The sequence below is a fragment of the Engystomops pustulosus genome, chromosome 10, assembly GCF_040894005.1.
Source record: "Engystomops pustulosus chromosome 10, aEngPut4.maternal, whole genome shotgun sequence".
NCBI classification, from domain to species: Eukaryota; Metazoa; Chordata; class Amphibia; order Anura; family Leptodactylidae; genus Engystomops; species Engystomops pustulosus.
Genome location: NC_092420.1, coordinates 30170578 through 30188908, shown reverse-complemented (window position 1 = coordinate 30188908; position 18331 = coordinate 30170578). Strand labels below are relative to the sequence as shown.

The 18331-nt window shown below is 39.4% G+C and overlaps 1 protein-coding gene across 1 annotated transcript in view; it reads right to left on the bottom strand.

The window, feature by feature from the left end:
- Nucleotides 1-4365: 4365 nt before the first annotated feature.
- Nucleotides 4366-18331, bottom strand: part of ELFN2 (extracellular leucine rich repeat and fibronectin type III domain containing 2) — an 82047-nt gene continuing 68081 nt past the window's right edge. Inside the window, exon 2 of the mRNA XM_072128937.1 lies at nt 4366-14198. Within this exon, the coding sequence (XP_071985038.1) occupies nt 11413-13842 (2430 nt within the window). The 5' untranslated portion in view covers nt 13843-14198 and the 3' untranslated portion in view covers nt 4366-11412. The remainder of the gene's footprint in view (nt 14199-18331) is intronic.

The following is an 18331-nucleotide window of genomic DNA, read 5'->3' as shown; positions in this document are numbered from 1 at the left end:
CTCTTTAGGCAAACCGGCCACACTCGCTAATTGTATAAAATGTCAACTCTCTTTACTAATCCATCTTGTGTCCTCCTCCCTTCTGTTATCCGGCAAACACCAGATACCAATCTCCAGGCTTCTCTGCAGTCACCTTCACCTTGGACCTTGTATATAAGATGGCGACTGATGGCTGGTTCAAGCAGCAGCATTTTTATTTATTAAATGATTTTATTCTGTTCCCTCATAAAGAGAGGCTGGACCATTATACAAGTTATACCTCTTGTGTCACTATCTCATCCTCATAGACTGCAAGCTCTTGTGTCACCCTCTCATCCTCATAGACTGTAAGCTCTTGTGTCACCTCCTCATCCTCATAGACTGTAAGCTCCTGTGTCACCCCTCATCCTCATAGACTGTAAGCTCTTGTGTCACCCCCTCATCCTCATAGACTGTAAGCTCTTGTGTCACTATCTCATCCTCTTGTGTCACCTCCTCATCCTCAGACTGTAAGCTCCTGTGTCACCTCCTCATCCTCATAGACTGTAAGCTCTTGTGTCACCCCCTCATCCTCATAGACTGTAAGCTCTTGTGTCACTATCTCATCCTCATAGACTGCAAGCTCTTGTGTCACCCTCTCATCCTCATAGACTGTAAGCTCTTGTGTCACTATCTCATCCTCATAGACTGTAAGCTCTTGTGTCACCCCTCATCCTCATAGACTGTAAGTTCTTGTGTCACCCTCTCATCCTCATAGAATGTAAGCTCTTGTGTCACCCCCTCATCCTCATAGACTGTAAGCTCTTGTGTCACTCCCTCATCCTCATAGACTGTAAGCTCTTGTGTCACTATCTCATCCTCATAGACTGCAAGCTCTTGTGTCACCCTCTCATCCTCATAGACTGTAAGCTCTTGTGTCACCCCCTCATCCTCATAGACTGTAAGCTCTTGTGTCACCCCCTCATCCTCATAGACTGTAAGCTCTTGTGTCACCCCCTCATCCTCATAGACTGTAAGCGCTTGTGTCACCCCCTCATCCTCATAGACTGTAAGCTCTTGTGTCCCCCCTCATCCTCATAGACTGTAAGCTCTTGTGTCACCCCCTCATCCTCATAGACTGTAAGCTCTTGTGTCACCCCCTCATCCTCATAGACTGTAAGCTCTTGTGTCACCCCCTCATCCTCATAGACTGTAAGCTCTTGTGTCCCCCCCTCATCCTCATAGACTGTAAGTTCTTGTGTCCCCCCCTCATCCTCATAGACTGTAAGCTCTTGTGCCCTCCTCATCCTCATAGACTGTAAGCTCTTGTGTCATCCCCTCATCCTCATAGACTGTAAGCTTTTGTGAGCAGGGCCCTCATTCCTATGGTTCCATATGTACTCTATGATGTAATATTATATTTGTATATGTCCCCTGTGATAATAATATTACTCCTCCACAGTTTGTTTGTTATATATATATTTTTTTTTATTCTTTCTTTGTGTTGTTTCATTCTGCCTGTTATAAATCATTAGGCTCTATTTGTTTAAGATCAGCCAGGAAGGTGAGCCTGGCAGGGTGGTTATAAAACCCCAGGGAGTCTATGCTTGATCAGAGAAGCATGGTCTTCTAAGTGGTAAAATTAACACCTTTCGGCCAGAGTAGTCTAGTTAGTGGGGGATGAAAAGAAGCCACAGACTGCATGTTTTTCCCTCCAAATTCAGACAAAGGGGAATATCATAGCTGTCCATAACTGGGACATAATTCATAATTATAGGTCCCAAGTTACACAGGACAGTTATGGGTTCTAGACACACTCCTGGTCCGAAAATCAGAACATTAGCTGCAATGGAAGGCAGTCAATAGCAGAACACCCCTGATATTAGGCTAAGACACCCCGAGTTTGGTATGGGGTTAATGGGAATAACATGCCCGTTTGGTTGGAAGCCATGGCACAATTGTGCCATCTCCCAATCAAAAGTTATGGGGTTCTGATAAAAACCCAGACCCAAAAAGTAGCTCACTGATGGGAGGGGGATAGAAAAATCCCCCTCACAGTGACATCACAGCCAGGGGTGGGGGTCAAAAATCACCTGGGCTTAAATTAATGAAGCAGCCACATAGTAGTGTTCAGACTGAGTGACTCTATGACAATAGGAGGCTGGATCGATGCTTATGCCCTGTCCTCGGGCCAAAGAATTTCTTCCTATTTCACTAGCAAGAATTTTTTGTTTCCTCTTCTTTCATAACTGTTTGTAAGTATTGTATGTATATTGTTTTAATCCTTTTTTTAATTTTTATCTGACAATTTAATTCTTTGAGTGTACTGCATTTTTATGTAAATTAAAACTTTTTAATAAGCCTCTGCTTGTAGCCTTAAAGAATCTGAGTCTCTAAAGGGAATCACGTTACCAGAGGTCATTATTAGCATAGTCCATGTAGTAAGCGATTGCATGTTCTGTGTGAGTTTATAATTGTAATATCGTGTAAGTAGTGAGTGCACGTGCTGAGTTATCATCAGGGTGCATTGTCTGTGTGGTTGAGGTGCCTACGGCCTTCTTTGCATAAGTAACTCGTGGGTGGTGGCAGTGCGGATTGGCTGGGGCGGAAATTCTGTGGAGTAAATTTAGCGTAAGGACGCCATTTTGGGGAAGTGGGCGGAGCTTAAGGGCTAAATTCTGGGACTCCATAGAGTAGGTATCCCCGTGTGTGAACTCCGGTGAGTCGGGTTCGTGACATCCTCTATGATTTGTAAAGCGCAACAGTATATGGTGCTATACAAATAAAGATTATTATTTTTGATTGCTTTTTCTTTTAGGAAGGATGTCTTTAGACATAATATAGTTATAAAAAAAATGCTGCATGTAGCTTTTTTTGGACCGATGCTGAATGTTGTAATAACTAGTGTTGGAGATCCATTTTGCATCAGTCTACCCCCAGCATGGGGGAAAAGATGAAGGGTAATTGCAAGAAGGCTCCCATAATCCTGTTACCTAGGACTTAAATATGGAAAGAAGTCCTATTGGGTATTGATAAATCCCCATCCATTTGATATGGCACCTGTAAAGATCCAGGAATGCCCACCTTTTACGAAGGATTATGTTAATATTGTCCACCATGCAGTTGGAGGCCATCATTTAACCAGCAACTGGGAGAAGTTGAGTAGTGCGTTCCCATGAAACCATTTTTTTACTCTGTGTTTATGGTAGTTGTCTGTTGTAACATCTGTGTCAGTGTCATCTTGTGTCCATGTTGTGCAACTTAGGAGGCGCTGATTTTATCTCTTAGCTTTCTGTGTTGCCTGGATCTAATAATCACTATTTATGCCTGGGCTTTAAAATCACATAGTCATGCCTACCCTTCATCCTCAGATGGTTATAGAAAATTTCTTTTCAGCTCCACACCTTCCTTGTGATTTTTATCTTTAATTTCTGGTATCCTGACTTCTTTAGTGTCTGGATATCGTGACCTCTCTCCTGTCTGGAGTTTTTGTATGGTGCTGCCCTATCTATATTTTCTTCTCTATGGGGGTCATTTACTAAGGGCCCGATTCGCGTTTTCCCGACGTGTTACCCGAATATTTCCGATTTGCGCCGATTGTACCTGAATTGCCCCAGGATTGTGGCGAACGCGATCGGATTGTGGCGCATCGGCGCCGGCATGCGCGCGACGGAAATCGGGGGGCGTGGCCGAACGAAAACCCGACGTATTCGGAAAAACCGCCGCATTTAAAAACCGAAAAAGTGTCGCTTGGGGAGTGCTTACCTTCACCTGGTTCGAGGTGGTGCATTCCGGCGCGATGAGATGACTTTCAGCGCAGCAGCGCCACCTGGTGGACGGCGAAAGAACTACATTCATAAATCCCGGCCGGACCCAAATGCAGAGCAGAGAACGCGCCGCTGGATCGCGACTGGACCGGGTAAGTAAATGTGCCCCATTGTGTCCGGGTTTTGCACTTTGGCGTAGGGAGAGATTGCAGTCTAGTTGTCCCGTAGCTTACATGAGTCCAGAAGGTAGGGTTTTTTGTGGGTTCAGTTTTAGGGTTCTCTTTCCGGGTTCCTGTATCAGGTCCCTACATTACACCTGTACCGTACATCTCTAATGACCCTACTGTTGGACAAGTAGAGGTGTCCATCTTATACAATACATGAGCCTTACTTCTAAATGGAGCAGAGTTAGCAATTATATAGTATATTTGGCTGTGGTCCCTCTGGGGCTCAGATTCCCATCGGCCACATAGGAAGGTGTTAATACTGTAGATAGTGTGGCCCTGAAACACATATTCTATGACATTGTGTATATTTCTACCAATCTAATATTTTAAATTCTCATGACAAAGTATCATAAAAACTCACTGGCAGCAACTCTATAACCACATTTTTAAAATAAAACAAACAAATCACACAGTTTTTTCCTGGTTTTCATAAGAAATTTATTGCAAATATAGAAATAGAATTTTTTTTCATCCACTGATCCTTTTACTTGCTCGTTTTAGGAACAACTGAGTATCATCAAATGAAATTTGGAAAGACGACAAACTGGAGGACTATCAGATAGCTTATTGTCCTCATACAATGGGGGATGCGACTGCTGGTATCTGCTGGGTCACAGAAGGAGATAAGAAAAACCACTTAAAGATTTTTTGGAAGATTAATGTAAAGTTCCTAAAACAACATGAGATAATTAGCAGCGCTGTATACAATCTAATGGGAATCGTTTTTCAAGGCGTTTCATATTAGAAAAATGTGACATAACAATTTCAGTGCCTTGTACACCGGCTCGGTTACTAGGTCAAGAGAATCCATTTCTTTGCGGTGTTTTATGTGTTTTTTTTTTTTTGTTCTTCATTGAGATTGTTCTGAATTCAATTAAAATGTAATAATGATCCATAATGTTTTGATTCCAAATTTAGATATTCCAAACATTTTTTCTCTCTTAAAGGAATTGTCTACAATTTTTTAAAGGTCTTTTTTTTACAGAAACAGCGACATTCTAGTGTCATGGCTTTGTCTGGTATTGCAGCTCAGCCGCAGGACAGTTCTAATATTCCATGTAAGTGAACATTTAAGGCTTTTATAGGTGGATTGGAAGCAAAAAAGAGATCCTTTAAGTTTCTAGCCCATAGATACTAATTGATGTTGTTAAGGAACCTCTTCTCCAGACTGTATCCTGTGCAACGTTGTTAACAATACATTTTACTAACCTGCCAACTATCATAATAACTATCATATATGACAAAATTAACTATTTATAAATTACTGCAGAACTTAAGGGGTTTTCCAACTTTCTGATGTAACAATTCCGGAAGGAACAGAAACTACAGAAGTGAATGCAAGAAATGGAAACTTAATAGAAAGAGTCTATGAAAGATCTCCGTAACATAGGGTATGTATCATCTAAGATTTTTTTGTCAATTTGAACCACCTTGTTCCACAAATTCTTTTTAGACTTTCATTATTTGAGTGTAGATTTTTGTATATTTACTTCTGTATGTGATTATAGAGGATGACTATTTTGCCCGAGAGACATTTAGAGAGACAACATTTAGAGAGACACTTTACAGCGGCTACATGGAAAATTGTCTGGATATTGACGATGAGGATTAAGAAGAAAAAAGAGCGCTTCTATGTGCAGTTTCTCCTTCCATAAGCAAATAAGATAGCTACATGAACACCGCTCACCTTTTAGGCACAACTCTCTATGGGTTGTGTTTCCCTGGTCAGCCTCGTCACCCGATCATCAATGAAGGATCCTTGATCCGCTGGGATGCCCTCATAGGGCGAAAAAATTATGATAAACTGGCTCCTCTAGAATTTGTGGTTTTACTAAAAAAATCTTTAGGCTAAGGTCCATCGAACAGGTTTTTATTCAATTAAAAAGTTTCATTAAAAACAATTATGGAATAATGCGTTTCGTTTCTGATCAGGACACTTCCTCAGGTGCTGAGACTAAAATCTTTGGAAGTGTCTGAATTTGGACACAAAACGCATTGTGCCGCAACTGTTTTTTAATGCAACTTTTTACTTGACTTAAAATCAATTTTATGGGCTTTAGCCCAAACATTTTTTATTGAGTCCAGTGGTGCCAGTTTATCATAATTTTTTTGCCCTATGAGGGAATTCCAGCGGATAGGCTATCAACTACGGGAGAGATTTCTATACATAGGTCTGTGTGGTATCATCTATTGTGAAAGGCACATCTAATTGTGAATGGAGGTGTTATCTGCCGTTCATCTGAATGTGATAACATCATAAATGTGAACAGACTTTATTGGCCAGTGTATAAAACTGCATGATTTTAGGATTTTTTTAAATACTGTATATACTCCAGATGATGACATAGAAAAAGTGAATAAATATGATAAAATAATTTAAAAGTAATATAAAAGTCTTATATTAAACATTTGATTTTTATGTAACCACATTCCCTTTAATAAAATTAAACTTCTACTCCGGCTAGTCAGTTATCATTGATGCAAACAATTTGGTAAACCATGTGTGAATCTATACAGATGTCCATAATGTTCACAATTATCAAAAGATACTGAAGTCAAGATACACATCAAGATTCTCATGTCTATGTGTGTGTGTATCTGCGAGAAAGTGAATGTAAAGTAAATGTATTAATTGATTTGTAGACTCATTGACAAAGGGACAGTGTATTCCATGAAGGAACATCACATGACCTATTAACGTCTATTGAGATGATCATCAGTAATATAATTATTATCACACGACTGGTTTATTAATAATTCTTGTGGTGTTGCTGCTTAAGTGAGTAATGAAGAGATGTCATAAGAACGGAACTGGCTAACGGGCATCTAATTAGAGTCGGGATATCCATTCATTACTCACTTGCCTCGAGTTCCCCCTTCTACCGATCATATACAGAAAAGGTCAGTGATAAACTATCATATTTTCTGCCCTGCTTACTGGACAGATGTAACCTTAAGGCTCTGCCTAAGGTTATGGTTGTCCAATTAGTCCTTACAGTCAATTCTACAGTGTATCCCATATCCAGCAATGATTCTGACCCTGTTCTGCAGCTGCTATTTTCTGAAAAATGCTGAGTATTTACATATATATATATATATATATATATATATATTTATAAACTATGTTCACAAAAGATCGATGTACAAAGTATGAATTGAAACGGACAAAAAGAATAACAAAAGAGAAAAATGTCATGAAAATGAACCATGCACCTGTGTGACATCACATGCCCATAGACTGATGTTTATCCACAGGAAGTAAACAATTCAACTTCCTGTTAAATGACAGCAAGCTGAAATCTAGGAATCCATGATGAATTGATTACAAAAGTATATTGGAAAATTGTATAACTTTTCATAACACAAACAATATCAATTGTTTGCTGGATGTGAACAATCCCTGGCGTCCAAATTAATACTGTTTTACCAAGGAAGAGCTGTTTTTTGACAATTAAATGCTGTTTTTTGAAAATTAAATACTGTACAAATTAAATTTTATAGGCAACAATCTCAACTGAATTTTAAAAGTAAGAAATTGACATTTTTCCTGATTTTTTGTTACTATATTTAACATGTGATTTCTAACAAAAAAATCATAAATGCTCACCTACATGGCTATATATGTCTTAGTTTATTGAGAGTAATTGATTAAAAGATAGAGGTAGCCTCCAACTTGGGCCCAGTTGACATCTCTGTTAGGGCATCAGTTACTTCCTTTAACTATTGTGAGCCTAATCCAGGAGTGGTTCCATTAGCTTACTTCTGTATAGTCATTGGAAAGATTTACACCTGTTCTGTGTGTTCAATAACACTTGGATTTGGCCCAAAATAACTGAAGGAAATATGTGGACATGAATGGTCTGTGTGGTTTGGAACGTTTCCACTTTTATGACCTTCATTCAGACCGTTAACTCTAAATCTATGAAAACTTCTGTGATAACGTTTGATGACTTTAGTTACATAATGATATAGATAATACTACACTAGAGTCCACACAGTCATAACTCCAAATGATTCTTATTTTGCCGTCATTTATAAGTCTTTATGTTCTAGCCGAGTTTTTGTTGTACACCGGAAACTGCGTTTTCATTTCTTATTCGTATCACTTCCTTGTCAGGCTGCATGTTGGCAACAGAAACAGAAGAAGGGCCAATTATCCGCAGAACAAATTAGTTTCTTACTACATTGTCTCAAGGAACAGTTCTGACCAGAGTTGACAAGTTGAGGTATCAAGTCTGTGGCAAACCTATCAAGACAAGTTTTATGTTTCTCTTGACCGTTGTGAAAGGCCTTGCTATTAGATGTAATACAGGTTAAGAAGCCCAAATCGTTAAGGGGAAGACTAAAAACTAACCAGTGTGTGATTGAATATTGTGGATATATATTTTATAAAAAAATTGTATCATTTATATATTTTTTTTCCTATAGATAATGCAATGAAAGCAAATGCGGTGGTTGCAAATTTATCAGACTTCTAGACCCCAACAGATACCAGTCAATCCTTAGCAGGCAGAATATCTCCATCTGTCCCTGCTGAATTTCTTTTAAAAGTGAAATGTGCCGAGTGCTTTTATATTTCTTTACTTTTTCACTTCATGTGTTTTTGTTCTTTTTTTTCTTTTTTTTTACACTAATGCATGCAAAAAATACAGTTCCCATTTCCTCTCTTGAAAATCATTGGCCAAAAGTCTTGTTTACATTCCCCTCCATCCCTTTTTCCCAAGCCCTCCCATACCCCCAATTTCATCCAAAGAAAAAACAAAAAAGCCAAAACAGATTTAGTCTCTGAAATCACAGCAGTAAACCTTGAAATGATACCTGCAGCTTACTCACAATACAGGCGCCCATTTTGAAGGCTGGAAAGTATTCATAGAATATCAGTTGACAGAAATAATATGATATTTTTTAATCCATGTAAATTAGGACTTTGAAATCGCCACAAAATGGCTGCCTTCGTTGTACGTGAGCATTTTGTACTTTGTAACATAAAAAAAATCTAATATGCCATTATGGCAGTTAGCTTCTAAAAAGTCAAAAAACATAGGGGAATGTAAAAGTGACAAAGTTAAAACCATGCACCAATAAAATACAAAAGTAGATGTTACAAGCTGATGTCATGAAAATGCATCTTTCATCCCAAGAAACCCTTAAAGACCAGAAAAAATCTTAGAATGCAAAAATATCAACATTAGTAAGATTAAAGTTGCTATATTATACCCTTCTCTTATAGTCTTCTCTCATAGTTTTATCATTTATTCTCTGAAAATTTCACCAATACATTTTTTGGAAACCCTAATGAATTATAGAATCATTATTCTTTTAAAGGAACATAACCCAGTTGGTATCAGATTACCCCATTGGGGTGATGCCTCCTTCTGCAGCCAGTTGTCGTACCATCAGATTTGTGGAAAGGACGAAATGGCTTATCCCCTGATAAACGTCTGGAATTATTAATGGATTTAGCACAGGGGGGACGGGAAAAGGGTATTAGGATTTGAAATTCCAGTGTTTTTGTATTCTTGAATGTCATGTATATTTAAAATTTTTGTGATTATTTTGTGAAAATTCAATAAAGATTTACATAAAAAATATTTAAAAAAAAACCTTAATGGATTTAACAAAGTTTGGTGAAATGGAAGACAAAATATGATTTATGGATATTGAAAAAAAATAGTATGAATGTATATATATATATATTTTTATTTATTTATTTATTTATTTTTAAATGTGTGTTTCTTGACAATTTTAGTTTTTTGCAGCTAATGGCTAATTCTAAAGGAAAGCTTTCACTATTTTTGACATGTCTGTTTTGTAAAGAATTGCAAATCAAAATTCTGAAGCATCAGAATTCTATCAGAATTTTTCAGAATTCTGTGTCATGTTGACCTTCCTATCCCTGACTATTTAACAATAACCGATTGTTACCATTACTCTTGTCAAATGGGTGTGTCTACCTCTGATTGGATAGTTTCACAAGGTACATGACACTTCCCTCCAACTGGTAACATTTGCGGCTGGAATAAAATATTTATCCAAATTTTCATGAAGAATGCATGTATTTACACAAATAGGCATGTCAGGATACAGTGTACTGTATTACAACCCAATTTTCTGGACATGATACATGTTCGCCTTTAGTCAACTCTAAACAGCGTACTTGCTTTTCCACTGCAAATTAATTTGTAAGTGACCCAAAACGGTAATAACGTGTCACATGTCTTGACTGCTCATCTCTGATTGGTGAACCTTAGCTGTGTCATAACATGGAGGAGCTAAATACTAAACCACTTGGTGAATGATCCAAACAGGACAAAACTGAAGAAACTAATGTGAGTCAACCTGCTACCATGCAGCAGAAAAGGGCCTGTTGTGAACAGAAGCATAGACATATACACATTCCATACATTAGCAATATCCCTAGAGTGCAGTGAGTACTTTGTAAGGCTAAACAGGCTTTACAGATCTCAAAGTTTTTTACTTTATTTACATTTTTATTCAGATTTTATTATTCAGATTTCAACCACAGGTTGAGTTCAAATTACTTTCAGAAAATATTTTACTATTATAAACTTTGTCCGTAACAGTGTAGGGTGAGTGAAGGACATTTAGCACCTTACCTTCCAGCTAGCTAAACGCATTGGGAAATGCTGGATGGTAGTGCAGAAGAAGAGGAAATGTCATTTGTGTTCATGGAACAGAGTCACTATGATATTGTACATTCCAACTAAAAGTATTTCTACAAAGATGAACCAAATCATTTGCGTTTTTGGAGAGAAAGAGATGTTTTGTCAGTCCCAATTAAAATTATGTATTTATTACGCTGACTCCAACTTCGCCAGTCATCATGGTCAACAAACCTGGACATTACACAGCATTTCCAGATACTTTCGAGAAGCTATTTTTAGCACATAATGACAAATTCCATTTAGGGTCACTATTTCATTAGTGTAAGCAGGAAAGACTATTCTCCAGAGGTCCTGGCTAGAAGACTTACCATACTGGTTGATCACTGCTTTAACTCATTGCTAGCATTTCATACAATTATTGAGAAGAGTATTATTAATAATTATTAATAATTATTAATAGCAATGGTCTTCTCTGATGGGATGGTGCATGACATCAGCTTGCAACATTTAGAGCAATACATATAATTTTTTTTGCTATCAACAAAATGATAAAAATAAGAGAAAGAAAACTGAGCATAAAAAAAAATTGCAAATGGAAAGAAAGCCACCAATACAGTGTGTGGAGACGTGGGGGAAGTGTTAAAAAGGGAAGGAGGTCTGTGCCAGTAAATTCCCTGTGCAGAACTCACAAATCTCTCTGTTTCCCCTCTGCAGGGGCACATCCCCACCTCCATTGTAAACTTTATTTGCAAACTGTAGCGCTTCAGCACCACAGTTCTCAGCAGAGACATGTCCACAGCCTTAGCCGGCTCTTAGCACCTTGATAGGTGTCATTTACAGTTTCTGTTGAGCAGACACACCCTTCCAGTAATCCAAGATATCGTGCAAGTCCTCCCCTTTCGCAAACTGGACCTTTTTGCGCAATGCATGTCCAGCTGCTATGTAGACTTCTTCCCGGGTGTGTTTTTTATATGGACGGAAGCGCTCCCAAATCTTGTGGGTGTTTTCAGTGGAGTACTCTGGACTAGAGGAGTATCCAGAAAAATGATGTCTCGGTGAAAGCTGGGAGTAGCTAGAGTCTCTCTTAGAGCGGGAAAGTGGCTTGAGAAAGCTGACTCTCTGGCTTAATGTATCCGCGCTTTCCTCATAGTATAGAGCAGGGAAGGAGTGACGGTGTTCACTACAGTGATAGGAAGGCTTGACATCTAAATGGTGAACTCCAGAAGAAGAGACTAGTGGAAGGCGATCCAGGGGGCTATTCAGAGGGCTGCTCTTCTCAATATACTTGGAGTCACATTTTAGGGGCTGGTCAGGTACATCCAAACTAAATACTCTGGCACTTTTAATGGAACCACTAGACGAAATGCTGCAACGTTTCTTCGCAACTGTGGCAGCGTCTGCACTCAGCTGACGTTGAAGGGGGTGTACACCCTCTTTGTATGGGGGTGAGAGGAAGCTCAAACGTTCCAGATGACCCGAAGAACTGGCGGGGATTGACTGGCAATCGTAGCCCAGCTCCGGGTCCCCCCCGCCTAAAAAAGAAGCCGTATCTAGTTTAAGGGCATCAATGCAATTATTGATGATTTGGTTCACTTTATCTACCTCCTTGGCAATTGTTGATATCTCAGATGCAGAGCCTTCACCATTGTCTAGTTCCCTAAAGTCTTCTTCATCTTCATCCCCTCCTGAAATTCCCTTTTGTCCTCTTTCTAGTCCTTCTCCGCTTCTTACTTCCATGTAGTTTGTCCCCTTTGGACCTTTAGGTGTTCCTATTTGAGAATTCATAGGTTTGGAAATGCCTTTATCTCCACTTCCAAGCCCAGAAACTGAGGTTGGAAGTGAAGAAATACGAGATATGGGAATGGGATGCTCAGACATTTTTTGTGAGGAATGTGGTCCCAGACATGGGTCAACATCAGAACCATACCGCATTTCAAGTATAGTCTTTTTAACATTGAGTGATTTTTTCTTCTCTTCTTGCATTCTCTTTTTTCTTAGGCAGTAATAGACAACGCCTAGTATTATAACCATGCCAAAGAGGCAGCCCAATATAGTCATGATATAGTGTGTAGTGGTGGAAGTATTGGGGGAAAATTCTTCTTTATCCTTGGAACGAGTGAATACAAACAGGCAGGTATGGTTGTAGCGTTTTGAGTTGCGTATGGAAGCCACGCAGAAAGTGTAATTGACGTGAGCCTTTAACTTATCTAAGGTTATATATTCCTTCTTGTGCTTCAAAGTTGTGACATCATACACAAAACTGTTATTATACTGTACTAAAACATACATCTTTTTATATGGATATGGAATTGTGACAATCAGAGTAGCCGAACTTCCAGTCACATGATGTATTTCAATAGTGGGCATAACAGAGGAATCGGTGGTAGAGGGAGGTGTTGGCTCAGGATAAAGAACATCCCCAGGACTGTAGCCAGAATTTTCATCTGGATCATGAAATGAATCAGGTATGAATGGAGTTGGCCTTTCACGTGCTATAGAAAATATTCCTCCATTTTTGCAACGAGCTTGAAGAACAGTTATGGCATTTCGGCTGTGATGGGGCCTGGGACTCAAAAGTGGATATCCAGCAAACTCTCGAGGACTTTCACACTGCAAACGATCAAAATTTCGAGTAAAATTGTTAAACATGACAAGCCAATCTAGGAAGCCATAGAGCTCACAACCACAATGAAAAGGATTTCCAGCCAGTTCACAAGTCATCAGTGCTGAAAGACCGACAAATGTAGATGGATCCAACCTTTGGAGTCGATTAGAGGATAAATCTATGCTTCCGAGGCTCAAACTTTCAGAGAATGCTCCTGGGGTCACTACCTCAATCAAGTTATGCTGAACATAGAGAACTTGTAACCTAGGCATACCCCTAAGCATGCCCTCAGACAAATTGGTTAACTTGTTGTAACCAAGTTGAAGAATCTGTAGATTAGATTGCCCAAGAAAGGCTCCATCTTCAATGTAGGAGATCTCATTCTTTGTAAGATTCAAATCTGTCAAGTTTCCAAAGCGAGCTAGGGAAGCATAACCAATTATCTTCAACTTATTTTCATTAAGCCTGAGATCTTGAACTGTACTGTTGATATGCTGAGGAATGGTCTCATATGGCGGTTGATTCTGACTACATATGGCCAGCCAGACATAACCTTTTTCTCCTTCAATTAGCCAGCAATCACTATGTGCTCCTGGTGGGAAGTACGAGAAACAAAAAGTTATTGTCACAAATACCCACCAGCATGACATGATAGCCATATCAAGGATGAGGCAAGTTGTGATGTCCTCTTCTGGAGATTTGTGCCTAAATTAGAGTAGTCCTTGTTCAACTGTCCTTCTGAAAATTCTGTGCATCATGTTCTGCAGATACAAGAGCAGCCTCACTTAAATTAAACAATCTAATAAACTAGGTTCCCCCTCATAAGCAACAGTTACGCATTTGGATCTTCACATCTTCTATCAAGTCTTGGAAACTGTGAGTGGACAGAAAGAATGATTGGAGACAGAAGACAGAGAATGTGTATGTGTGTGCCAGCCACCTCCGTGCTCTGGGATGAAGCTTCCAAGAGATGAATCCGTCTCTGTGTCTGTCCGTCTCCAGCTGCCACCAGAGTCTGAAAAAAAATGAGAGACAAGGCTACGTCAGCAGAGAAGGAAACGGGAGGGAAACAAAGCTTGATGCTTTGAGCCATAGAAGAGATGGATATGGAGGTGAAAGAAAGGCATGGTGTCATAGATGAGACTAAAAGTGACAGAACAGATTCTAGATAATGAATAAAAGAAAAGATACGATGCAAGGGAGAGAAAAAATGAGGGACTTAGGCAAGTGGAAGTAGGTGATAAATATGTAAATGATCCTCACGCTCCACAGAAGGGAGAGTCGGAGGGAGATTAGGAGATATAGCAGCAATCAAAACCAGTGGGTTGAAAGATAAAGAGAGGAAGAGTGAAAGAATGAGGATTGAAGAGGTTGATGTAAATTAAAGTAGACACGAACCAGCACAAAATCATCTCAACTTCCACAATCAAGGGGCACCATCTAGGCATTGATAAACATTACAAAAAGACACTGCTTGCCACATATTCTCTCTCCTCTCACTATTTATAGTGGAAAATATTCCCATATGAACGCAAGACACATCGCTTCTACATCTGACATAGTCATACAGAAGATAAATATAGGTCATTGCTACACACAGAAACCACATTGCCTTTTGTATTGATGTATGAGGCTATTATTTGCCGGGTAAGAGAAACTATCATTCCCTAATTGCCGTGTACTTAAAACAAACAACAGCAATTTAGTGGCTGCATAGATGGCTGCTTGGGTAGGCATCGCTTGGATCTGCTTTAACTAAGAGGAGAAAACCTTCACAGATGTTTGCTTGTACAGCAGTATCAATATGAAAAAGCTGTTTGGAAGCAAAGGGAGGAGGGGGGCAGGGCTACCGTGCTGGAAAGCTTCCGATCCTCTTCACATGATACAAAGCTCTCTACGGCAACTCATCTTCCCTATTGACATTATGGTACTATCATACTGAGAACGGGGGACAGCTTGTTCTTATGTTTTGGAATACATTGATATAGGAGGATTATGTGTATGGTGGTATAGTGCAGTTCCGATTCCGTACAATGAAGTATAATATATATATATATATATATATATATATATATATATATATATATATATAGATATTACCGTAGTGGCAGCACATTTTAAGAACAGATTCAGAAAATGCAAAGGTCCTATACAAAGTAGGATGATGTCCTCGCGTGGTCACAGATTCATCAAACTATAATCAGACAAGTCAATGTAGACTCCACCGCAGGATAGTATCAGAAGAAGGTCAAATTACAGAAATAACTTCTAGAAGAGGGAAGGTTTAATCAGTAGCACACCCCCTGCCACTGTGTCCGGGCCTGGCAATGGAACTGGGCCCGTAGTCTGACAGGCAGCAGTCTGGGGACCATGTCAGAGGCGAAGAATCAATTGATCAATTGTATGTGTGTTAGACATGCATACGATTGATTACAGTAGCGGTGTAGGCAGGCAGAGGCACGTCTATGTTCCGTGCCTGCCCACAATGATGATATCATCAGCGCCACTACCGTCCTGTCAAACAGGGTAGTGGCTACAGCGCACCGATGGACGTGCATCTGCCTACACTAATGCAAGGAAGAAGAGGAAGCAGTTAGATCACTGGGTGAGGTGTGTACTGAGTTTATTATTTTCTTTTCCTTAAATGAGCCTCCACAGAGATTTCATTAAGGGGGCCCCTGTGGAGATGTCATTAATTAAGGTCTCTGCGGACAAGTCATTAAGAGGGCCTCTGCTGGTATTTCATTAAGGGGGTCTCTGCGGATATATCATTTCTTAGGTCTCCGTGGACATTAAGGGGGCCTATGTGGACATGTCATTAAAGGGGGCCTATGTGGTCACTTCATTAAGGGGGCCTCTGTGGACAAGTCATTAAGTGGGCCCCTGTGGACATGTCATTACGGGGGTCTCTGTGGACAAGTCATTAAGGGGGCCTCTCCGGACATTTTATTATGGGGGACTGTGGGCTAGTCATTAAGGTGGACTCTGTGGACAAGTCATTAAGGGGCCTCTGTGGATATTTTATTAACAGTGTCTCTGTGGATCATGTTTTTAGACTTCTTGTAGGTCATACTTGATGTTAAGGGGGTTGCCTTTCAAGGTAGCAAAAGGAGGTATTGTTTTCCATTTAACACCTTGGAAAACTTATTTGCATTCTTCCCAGAATTCCCTAGTGGAGCATTTATGGCTTTAAGTCTCCACACGCCTTTAAGGTGTCCTTAATTGGCAATGTCTCCTTAAGGAGAACACCTACTGTCTGACCCTGGAACCCTTTACAAAGGGTCCTACTTGACACACTTGTCAGGGATCTGCTCCTTGAGGTCTATATACATATACTTTCTTACTGCCAACTTGCTCAGCCTTGTTTGACTTTGTCCATCTAGCAGAATTTCTGCTAATATTTACAAGGGGATCTGGCTATTGGATTTAGTGTAGTAGAAGTGAGTCTCCACAAATATTTTGCCGGTATACAGTACATTGTGACCTTATGTGCACGCTGCATTTTCTGTGTATTGTTCCCCTTTTTATGTGGTTTTAGATTTCTTATCAAATAAACATATACTTTTACTGGCAATGTATTCGTGTGATTTCTTTGATTGGGTACATAATTTAGATTGTGGTAAACCCCCATCTCTAAACATTGACTGTTGGATATCAGCGGCGTGATATTTTTCTTTTTCACCAGTGGATCTCCCCATACAGAAGACAAGAACTGTTAACCAATGTTCATTCTTTAGTTTGTGACCAGCTTAATGTGTATATGATACCATGCCCCTCGGGCACTGGTAACCACAATGTCATCTGTGTATAGTACCAGCAACATACCAGCCATATAATTTACCCAAGTGCGAGCCATAGTCACCCTCTTCCCACTGCAAGCCAAGTTTTATCCAAAAAAATCTCCTCTTTTCCACTAAAATGATAACTAACTGATAATATCACTCATGTTAGAGGTTTAGGGACATCCATGGTATCACTAAGCTATGAAATAACCAGTTATACAACATCATCACCAGAGGCGTAACTTGAAGTTTGGGGCCTCAGTGCAAAACTTTAACCAACTATAATGCATCGTTTATAGTATTGATCTCTTCATATGGGAAAAGGATACTTGTGTTCATTAAGGCTCTCCAGTCCAGGTGCGATTTCACCCTTTGCACCCTTTCAAGTTAGACCCATGGTCTTCACATTGTGTGAAGCCTATTGACTTGTTCATAGATTTCAATGGCCTTCCATCTCTTTGTTAGCTAAATATTTCTAAGATTCTGATAAAACAAATAATTAGTCTTTCCAATCCATTTGTGATCAGTAAATAATATCCTGTGTGATTCTCACTCCACACACTAATTAAACTAAAAGTTATTGATTTTAGAATGTAATAATGGCTGAGGAGAGGAATCGGGATTCGCGTATAGACTGTAGAGGCTTACGAGAGTCCTCATTTAGTCTGTGGTTCTGGCTTCATTTAAAAAGACAAGCATCTGTCAGCGGACTTAATTACTGGAGTGCATATTATAAGGAAAATCCCAGGCATATCTGTTCTAGCAGCTTCCTTCCAGCAGATTGTTTAGGATCAGATGGTACTAGATTTACATTTACTGTAGACTTCTGCCGACAGATTGAGCCACCGAATGTGTGATCTCAGGATATAGTCACGATACACATATTTTTCATACATAAATATTAATGATATTCATGGAAATTCACAGATTGCCACTAGAAATACTGGATGTCCAGCCTTAGTATCTTTATCTGTGTTGAATTGTTAAGACATCGCTTTGTTCTCGAATCTCAAGTGTTGGTGGGGCCACGGGCAAAATAAGGGTCTTTGATCGAAGTTATAGGGAAAATTGCTAAACTCCAAAGAGATCTTTGAAACATGTCAGCAAACTCATATGTGTGCTATTAAAGGTCTCCATACATATGAAAGAAAATGTTGTCTGAATCTGCTGTTTTGGGTGGGATCAGCTGCCAATCACACGTACATGGAGACCTCCAGGTTCCCTAAAGACATCAACTGTTGGAGGATGGTATGAAGGCCATATATATATATATATATATATATATATATATCCAACTGGTCCCCTGAAAAAAGACAGGTTTTAATAACTTTTTTTGGGTTTGTAGAATAAAATACTGTTCCTTCTG